At 45.1% G+C, this 10,484-nt stretch overlaps 1 protein-coding gene across 1 annotated transcript; it reads left to right on the plus strand.

Moving 5' to 3' along the window:
* Positions 1 to 2,414: 2,414 nt before the first annotated feature.
* On the plus strand, positions 2,415 to 2,747 carry SARC_09714 (hypothetical protein; the record flags this gene model as incomplete). The annotated part of the gene is made up of 1 exon (XM_014296266.1): positions 2,415 to 2,747. The coding sequence occupies one exon, from the start codon at positions 2,415 to 2,417 to the stop codon at positions 2,745 to 2,747; it is 333 nt and encodes a 110-aa protein (XP_014151741.1).
* Between the last annotated feature and the right edge of the window lie 7,737 nt (positions 2,748 to 10,484).

A 10,484-nucleotide genomic window follows, 5' to 3' on the forward strand; every position in this document is an offset into this window, starting at 1 on the left:
TGAAACAGCTGCCGCAAGGCCTTGGGGAAACACTCGATTCCTGAAATGATCTGCGGCAAGCCTAAATGGCCGCAGCCGCTGATAGACTCAATTTCTGTGACTAGTATTAGCAATTCGACACCAAGAACACATACTCCCGTGAACTAAGATCGGCCGAGTGTAGCGGTAATAACTGGCACGGGCACGAGTAGCTTGCTGATTCATATTAGAGAACCATCTACAAGATACTGTTTCAACATATAGAACCATAATATATCAAGTGGAGAGTGGCTTTATTTACACCTCTACGGAGGGCTTTATATATACATCTCCTATGCATATGGAGTCACTCGTAAGTTATAAAATCATGACTTATTATGGTGAACTCTTATTTGACAGCTCATAACACCTGTCAGTTAACCATTATTTGACACCTCATGACACCTGTCATTTAACCATCCTCCTCTGTGTACCGAACTGTAATTTTATCTGAGCAGAATGATGACAATGCTGATTTTATCCAAACGCTCCCCTAAAACCGGCAATGTATCATGCATTGTGGAGGATACAAACCACAGTGAGCTCATGTAGCGCCCTGTGTCTCCCCTAGATTGTTTCCGGGTGCTATGAGGAGAGGATTAGGAATGGCGGAGAGCATCGAGCTGGTATGGCGAAAATGTGTCGGCCGAGCTGTGTTTTTGGTTAATATGTAAGCTATATTGGCATGAGTGTCGATATACTTATTAAAAATGACACCTAGGGCTTGAAGATCCCGAATATGGTGGATACCGATATCGACATGTTTGAGGTGCTTATTCGTGCCCGTGTCGTTAATGACGTGGATGGCCGACTTGTTATCGCAATTTAACGGGGTGGGCGTGTTCTGTGGAAAGCCCAGCTCACTTAATATAATTCGTAACCATTGAACACGTTTGGCTGCCTCAGATGCCGCGTAATATTCTGCCTCGGTCGTGCTAGTGGTAACAGTTTTCTGGCGTTTAACTTCCAGACAACGGGCACGCCGTTGTCACGGAGGATGTAACCACTGGTAATGCGTCGTGTGTCGAGGCAGGCGTTGTAATCGGCGTCGACGAAAGCGTCGATAACATGAGCTCCTGGTTTGTATTTGTAGATTACGCCGAGGTCGGGTGCCCCTTTGAAATACCGAAGGATGCGTACGGCATCTGTCCAGTGCTCAAGCGACAGGTTGCCCGTGTAGCGAGCCAGGTTGTTCAATGGATATGATATGTCAGGTCGAGTGAGGACCGAAAGGTACTGAAGGGTGCCGATCAACTCGCGGTAGGAGCATGGATGGTGGGAGCCCTCGTTCATCTAGACGGCAGTCAATTTGCCTGGAGTGATAGCTGTATGGGCGTCGCTGAGATCAAATGTCGCGAGAGCTTCAGCGACGTAATGGTCCTGTACGAGGCTGATAGAATCTGCCGTGGTAAGTACACGAACACCTAGTAGCCAGTGCGGGTGTCCTAAATCTTTACAACTGAACTCTTTCTGGAGTAGTGTTTTGAAGTGCTGGACATCGCTTTCCCGCTTGCCGCAAACAACAATGTCGTCAACGTGTAGTAAGACAATACAGGAAAAATTTGTCTCGGCGATGATGAACATGCAAGGATCAGATGCACTCTGTTTGAACTTCATGCCTGGAAGCTGCTCGATACCTTATGGTTCTATATGCTGAAACAAGGCCTATAACCTGTTTCAACGTATAGAGCCATAATGTATCGAGTAGAGAGTAACTTTATTTACACCTCTACGGAGGGTTTTATATATATATATATCTCCTATGCATATGGAGTCACACGTAAGTTATAAAATCATGACTTATTGTGGTGAACGCTTATTTGACAGCTCATAGCACCTATTAGCTAAGCATGTCGGGACTGCTGACTAAGCACTCTTAATTTTCTATGATGCCAGACATGTCCAAATCTGAGTCCATTGCTAAATCCCAAATTTTGTACTCACGGTCTTCTCCTACCCATTCTGCTTGACAGAAATTATCTTGCAGCCGTGGTATTTTATGAACTTCAGCCTGCTCTTCATGGTCCAGATTCTGCATAAACACTGGTGACTCAACAACGGTGTCATTCACTACATACCCAGCAGTTGTCCCCATGGCTACTGACCGCTGAAGATCGGCCACAGCAAATTCCAGCTCTGCATCTGGTACATCCTTCAGCACTGTATTCCACCACAATAAGTTCCAATCCATATAGTGTAACGTCTGGTACCCAATCAACAACTGACATCCCATTGGTATACTTTCCACAACGAGAAACTCCAAGGCTACATACTCTGTTATTGAACTCCACGTCTTCAACCGTATCTGGGTACGTACCTTCCCTGTGGGCCTGGGCAATCCTATCTCTCCTATTCCTGTAAACGGTGCTCCCCCATAAGCCGAAATTTTCAAGTTTATGTACTTTACCAAAGCCATGGTTATCAGTGACGGTATTGCACCTGTATCCAGATATCCAGACACAGATACTCCGTCAATCGCCACTTCAGCCACACTCCCAAGTCATTCAGACTTGGCTGTAGCAAAGACCACTGCTCCCCCTACCGTGCCTGCTGTCGCTGCCACTGGCTTGGCTGCTGCCACTGCTGACGCCACCACAGGATTACTCCCTGCCCCCGCCGCCGTACTCAATGCCAAAGCTGCAGCTGCATCCTCTCACTTCTTCCGCTGTGCTGCTCTCCCTAGCTTCCGCTGTGCTGCTCTCCCTAGCTTCCGCTTCTTTCGTGCTTGAGAAGGCGCTCCACTTGCACCTTCCTTCAAAAGATAGTTCTTTTCCAAGTGCTGACTGCTTCTGCACGATGGTACCCAGTGTAATGCGCAGATCCAGGTGTTTGCCCTGCTGACCCCATTACACCCCCATTGCGATTTACTTCACCTCGCGCTGGTCTAGCTGCGATTCGCAATTCAGCTTGCACTTTGACCACAAGCGGTAGCCCTCCAGCATCATAAGCGCTTTCTACAACTACTCTTTCACGCTCTTTGGGATAACATACCAGGACAAAATACGGATATGTACCTCTAGAGATTTTAGATTTTCCAAGACTTCTTCACCAAACACTGGGTTCGATATCATCGCGTTGATCCCAGCTCTGGTAAACACAACTGCCAACGAAGGTTCAATCATACATACACTTCTCGAGAACGCTGCATGGACAGCAACTGAAAACTTTATATCTCGGCATTCAGTTTAGAAGATTCAGCCACCTTCTCTAAGCCTATGACCCCATTAGCTGCCTTCATCAGACGTCTAGTCAATGTTTCACGGGTACTGGACATACATGCAAAAATTTAAATACTTTCGCAGCCGCAGTCGTCACCACAGTCACCACACCGACACGACACACGGCACACGGTCACAGCACACGCAACCGTACAGCAGCAGCAGCTAGCAAAATGTGCGGACATTGCACATACAAAGCCAGAAAGGAAAGCATGTAAAATAACATAACAATAAAAGGCGTGTCACAAACGGTCATTGTGGCGGGCGCTAGCCGACTGGCAGTTTGAAAGAAAGAAAAATGGGACAATTCTGATATTGACACCATGACCCAAAAATTGCACCCATCCAACTGACAGTGGTCCACATAAAACTTAAAAGTTCGAACTTAAACGTAAAACTTATTAATATAAAAGTTTAAACTTTAAACTTTATGAGGTAATGTGCACTTCTGCGTCATTTTTTCTTCTCAAAATAGAACTTTGAGTGTACATTCTGTTCAAGTGTATATACGTGTTTATAGCTATGATATGTACGAATAATAAACGGGTTGTATTGATTGTTTATTCACTGTTTGTTTGTTTTTTCTTCGAAAATGCTGTACGCTACCATCATAATTTATGTCGTGACATAGATCGAACAGTTTCCCTTTTACACCTTTGACGCACAAACGCATTTGACAACGTGTGCAAATTCTCATGGTAAGATTCTTACACCCTTGAACACAGTATTTTTGGTAGCTAAGACGATCAATGGTACCGTGCTTTCTGGTAGCTGCTGGGCCTTCGATACCAACCATACCAATTTCAAGTGCACAACTGTCAATCCGCATTGCATTAAGGCGATCAAGCCAGATCATCCATACAGAATTTTGCACTTATTCTGTAGTTCTTCAACCTTGCAATACGGTGTGCAACTTCCTCACCACTTATATTAACAGCTAGCCCTCTTGTATTGCTACTAATTATGAATCTAGCACCTTCCTCTGCTCGCCTATCAGCAGTTGTCCTTGTTGCAAGTAGAGGTCATGCGCATTGTGACACCCAGCCTTCCCACACCTTTATATGCGGATAACCAATCCGCTATTAAGATTGCCCTAGGAACGGGCACCCCTAAAGGCCTGAAGCACATCGCAATCAGGCACCACTACAATAGAGAATGTGTCCAACTTGGTACACTCTCCATCACCTACATCCCTACGTCTGAGAACCTGGCCGAACTCTTAACGAACCCCCTTGGCCGGGATAAACACGAATACTTCCGTGATCAGCTTCTCAAACACACATCTGTTCAGATTCAGGGGGGGGTTTCAAGCGTGACCTATTGTCAACTTGGTTTTAGAGAATCTCAAATAGGTTTTTCTACCTCACCTAGTTACCTTATTATTCCGTTGTCCTTAGATACACAAAATAAGGAACTTTGCACAAACAAACATTTTCTTAACATTTGTATATAATATATACAAACTACTTTAAGAAACTTTAGTTCTTGAGAGTACAATGTTATAGGCGTTGTTAAATTTGGGCTAACAAACATTTTCTTAACATATGTATATAATATATACAAATACTTTAATAAACTTTAGTTCTTGAGAGTACAAAGTTATAGGCGTTGTTATATGTTTCTATGGAAACTACTATTATTAGACAAAAACCAAACTATGAACATCCACTAAAACATAAATATATACGCTAAAACATAAACATACAAGCGTGCAACTATGGTTAGAGGTTATGTTGGGCTGCCCAATCCAAGTGGAAATCCTCATGTATATTACGGATCCAAGAGATACTACGTACTGTATCGGACGCTGCCACGTATTCAGCTTCGGATGGAGCTGAGTGCCGTGGTCTTCTGTTTCTGTGGCTTCCAATATATGGGAGTGTTATTAAAACATAACAATGTACCGGTTTGGGAGCGGCGGTTATCGTGACAGCCTCCCCAGTCACTGTCCGTCTACGCCACAAGTAGCTCAGTGGTGGTGTTACGTGTGTAGACGAGGGCAATGGCGCGTGGCAGAAAGGTAGTGAAGAATACGATGAAGGGTCTTGTAAGGTAGCTCATTGGGGGTTGTAGAGAAAGCGGCCAATTGGTTAAGGCAGACAGCGATATCGACACGAGTCATATTCGCCACAAATCCTAGGGCGCCGAGGAGCTGGCGATAGTTTGAGCCAGTGTAGGGAGGGGCTTCCAACGTAGTAGGGTGAGGTCCAGCACCAGGAGTGTGCTTAGTGATGGCATCGGTGAGGTTGAACGTAGTTAACATGTGTTCTACGTATGCTGTCTGGTCGATCGTAATAGGGTTAGGCAATTGGCGAATACGAAAGCCTACTAGGTGACCGCCAGCCCAAGATTCTTCATAGAATAAGATGCGCTGAGGGCTTTAAATAGCCAGACTTCCTTGCCGGAGTTACGGTCAACAGAGGGTACTATTTCATCTATATAGATAACTATGAGTATGTTGTGTATGACATGATATCAGATGGACTCATCTGCCGCAGTACGTTTAAAACCAAGTGCCGAAAGTTTTGCTGCTATGTCTATATTCCAAAGTCGGCCGGCTTGTTTCAAGCCATACAGGCCGCGTTTGAGACGGAGGACATGGTCGGCGGGGTAACAACCCAGGTCTGAGGAAGTAAAGGTAGGCCGTGTCTACGTCAAAGTGAAACATGTCCTGGCCTAGACCGACGGCACGAGCGAGGAAAGTTCGGAGTGTGGGGGCAGAAGCCGCCGGTGCATACGTCACATAATAAGACGTGCCGTATTCGTGCTGATCACCTCTGGCGACCATTCTGACTTTGGAGATGGTTGGAGTTCCATTTTCGTCATGATTCCTAGTGAATACATACTTAGAGTGGATGATGCGGTTGTTCGGTGGTACCGCGGTAAGTGGGACGATGTCAGCAAGTCCATTTCGGACATGTCCAGCGTTCACTTTTGCTATAGCGGCGGACCACTTAGGCCAATCGGGCGATTTACCAGCCTGTTTAACGCTTCTGGAGAGAGCAGTGTCTAATAGAGCCGAGATTTCAAGTGGGGCGATGGTCGTAAGTGGGTCCACTGTGGCAGATCGGACATGTGGGAAATTGGATGCAGTGAATTTGTGTAATCACTGAGTGATTGTGGGGAATTAACCCCGTCGTCAAATAAAGAGTCGTCTGTGGGAGGAGGGGCGGAGTCGTCCGAGAATGATTGGGGCGAGTTAATGTCTGTATCAAACATTGTAGATGATGAGTAGGAAGCTGCGGACAGAGAAACCGAATCATCGGAGACAGGTTGAGGGGAATTAATCACATCATCAAACATAGTCGAGGAAGAGTAAGAGGTCGCTGAATCATCCAGAAATGGTTGGGGGGAGTTAATCCCAGTATCAAACATCGTCGAGGATGAGTAGGAGTCCGCAGATGGAGGGTCCGAAGTGTCCGAGAGCTGTTGAGGGGAGTTAATATCATCGTCCAACATAGTGGAGGGGAAGTAGGACCCCGTAGAGGAAGGAGTCTTTCTGCGGGTACATCTTTTACCGTTGGCTGACCACGGTGGAAGCTCATCACTTAGGAACTTAACACCACGAGAACATAATTGTCGCTGCATAGCGAAATTTTGAATTTTCTATGTATCAGGTGTGGTATGAACACCAAATCCGACTTTGATAGTGAATTTGTGGGCAGTCTTGGCCTTGTTCCCAGTCAGTTTAAACATCACGACGCACCCATATCGTGCCTCAGGGAAGCGCGGTACAGTGGTACCTGTCCATTTTTCTGTAGAAGAATGGAACCGTTCGTTAGCTGCCAGGTTTTCATTACGGATAATACAGGCGAATGCGTGGGCATGTGGCCACATAGAGACTGACTGAAGAGAACAGCGTAGAAGTGTGCGCATAATTTTGTTGAGTGTACGATGGGGGCTTTCTACTTTCCTATTGAGCTGTGGAGTGTGGGCAGGTGTCTTCCGAAGGGCTATGTGGCGAGTGACCAAAATGTCACGAGTCTTTCACTCTGAAATACACCGTCTCCATCCGCAATCATTGTATGCGGTTTGTAATGAGCAGGTACTTGCACAAGGAGGGCAAGAAGTTCACGGGTGGTATCGGCCTTGTCGTTCATGGCAGAATGAATGCCGTAGCGTGTTCCATCATCAATCATATTCATTAAGTAGCGATTACCATAACGACATTTAGGCATGGGACCCTGTAAGTCTACATGGAACTGCTCAGCCGGGCCGAATCGGATATGGTATGTCTAACTGGCTTGCTTTTCATTTTCCCTCTTGACAGATGGGGCAATGTTTGGCAAATTCAGGGTGGGCACGTGCATAAGTAATCGCTGTTTGAAGGTTGTCGCATGGAGAGACAGGGGAGCGAAGGGGCCTGTGGACAAAGTACCCTACTAGGGCCTGGGCGGATATTTAGGACCGGACCAGAGGACCGGACCTAGGGGGATTATTTGAGGTCCGGACCCGATTAGTGGAATAGAGAATTTAATGAGATAGGAGTGATGACTCATACGAAACCATAGAGACGGGTATTTTCACATAACCCAATGGTAGAGAAAGTCTCGTTCCACATAGGATCGTGAATAATAAATATAGCAGGCGCGCCATTCCCAATGGCACTTCTGACTGAGTTCACTTATTTCAGACTTAACACTCTTTATTAAGTGTTACTTGGTTTTGATCACATTTTTAAGTAACCGAACTGATGTATTTATTATATTACGTTCCTAACGGGTTAAGCTAACTAAAATTAATTAGTTATGTAATTTTTTGTTACACGATGACTGAAGTTACTACGTGAACAAGAAAACCTGTGTTCGATTGTCGCCATTGCATACTGATGAGGTGGCGACATAATTTTCCTCTGAATGTCTATACTACGCTAGACCATCTGATTGTCTGAGACTCAACAATCAATTTCCGCGTTGGATAAGACCATACTGCATATGAAAGGGGTTATCAAGCGGAGCGACATGATGATACATGTGCAAAACGTTAAGGAGGTTATCTTGTTATTTCGGCTACTAAGTCAAAAAAAAACAGAAATTTTTCGTATATAGGTTGACTCGTCTTAAGGCAATGATACAGTCTGGGCGAATACGGACCATACGATTGAGAGGGAGTCCCGACAAATTTTGTCAGGTGCCGACCGGATTCTACAATCTCTGAACTTACCAGCTATACGCATGGGGCAACTTCATATTTCTGTCCATCTAGGGCTGAGCCAGTCATCACTGTATAGGAGCTTGTGGATGTAATTATTTCAGTCAAAATATATGCTGGCGGCTAAAGGACAACACTACAAGCTAGTATTGGGTAGAACTGATACAGAGCTGACTTGGAATTTTAGGACGACACAGGTCGATCGCATAAAAGGTTCAAGTTTAAACGTATATAAAACTTATCGAAGGTGGAAGTGATTGCTTGGACACATATTCAACCTGTCGAAGGTGGAAGTGATTGCTTGGGCCCAATAGAGATTTCCAAGAAGACTATTTTACTAAGGTTGGGGGCAGGCTTGGATATGCATACGGCAGACACTAATAGAAAATTTCTAGAAAAAAATTGGGGGAAATCACAGATTTTTCATATTTGTGACATGACGCGACGGCACCTCGACTGGCGGCGGGGGAGAGACTGGCGGTGACGTATAAGGTTTGTTTCTGACGATATTACCTATGCGTAGGCTGACTTCAGTCATGACACTTTGATATGATGTCCGTCAGTTACAGGCTTTCCAATCACTCAAAAGAGGAGTAAGGATACGCTTAGTATTGCTTACACAATGTGCTAGCATATACGGTGTGCGATCAACTGAATGACAGTGTTTAATTACGCTATAGGCGGCACGGCTGGTTGCATGGCTCTATATATATATATATTGAGATGTGGCGCATACGTATATGACTGCTTGGCAAATTGCTTGACTGGTGTCATAGATAATTGTTTATGATGTGTTCGCGAACACAGCCTCTACACTACTAACAATACGACTAGTCATTTATGCTGTCGACGGAGCTGCTGTTTATCTTTCGCGTGGATGAAAGATATATACTATTTCTAATTTTATATTTACAAAATATGGCACACAAACATAGTACGAATATTTCGAAGGATATGTCCTTGTTTGGTGCAAAATTTTGCACAAAATGTCAAACACTCGCAAAGGGGTGCTTTGTCAGTACCGGAGCATGCCTGGGGAGAGAGGCAACTGTCGATCAACTGTTGTGTACTATGACCAGGCGACAAGCGGGTAGGATAAGATGTACGTACCAAACTGAGGGACGTAGTTGTGAATATATGTGCGGAAAAAGGTTACCTAGATTAGACAGAATAGACAAGGTATGACACACATGACGGGGAAACGTTATTGTGCAACTAATCAATCTGCTATGGACACAAGTGTTCATCAACAAGTATTGTTTTACTCCGAGAATTTAACGCATACAGAGCATTTTGCATGGTGCTGACGTCAATACAAGAGTACAAATCCATCTGAGGTGTCAGAGAGGTGACATAGACGATAAGATATCCAGAAACCACGTTTAGTATTCCTTTGCTGAGAAGACACCATGGGGTTGTATGTATTACAAAGCATAAGTTGGGGCTGGGGACATCAATAAGTTACAATCGAAAACTTTGCTGTGCGCTGACGAGTATAACGCAAACAGTTATGAGGCAGTGTGAAGATCACCAGGACGTTTTTTTATAAGGTGATATAGCTAAAGTTGGACGACAACGTGATGTTGCTTGACGATGGGTCGACAATTGACTGCCGAGCGATAGCGTTACCGTGGGAGGACTTGCTATGGCTTGGTGAGGGATCGCTGTTTTTGCTAATATGCTGTGGTGCTGCCGCGGGAGAAACTGCTGTGGCCGGAAGAAGGATTGATACTGGGATACTACGCTGGGGAGTTACCGTTAGAGGAGTTGTCGGGACTGCAAGCGGATTACAACTGCGAGGTGGTGTTGCACATCGCCAAGGACAGGCGGGGCGACACTCAAACCTGGAAATTGAATACCACTGTTGATGACACAAGCGGACTACCAGTTGATTACGTCTTCAGGAATACACGGGATACAGTTGATTGCAAGGCCATATGAGTTAAGGTAAGAGATGTCTTGATCAGTGGTATGGATGGCCAAGGCGGCGACATTACGCAAGTGCGTGTTTATGTTCACATACACGAGTATTGTGTATTGGTTTATGTAAATATAACCGACAGCACATAAAGTTGCGGGTGTGAATTGTAGTAAAGT

This window comes from Sphaeroforma arctica (assembly GCF_001186125.1).
Source record: "Sphaeroforma arctica JP610 unplaced genomic scaffold supercont1.1023, whole genome shotgun sequence".
NCBI lineage: Eukaryota > Ichthyosporea > Ichthyophonida > Sphaeroforma > Sphaeroforma arctica.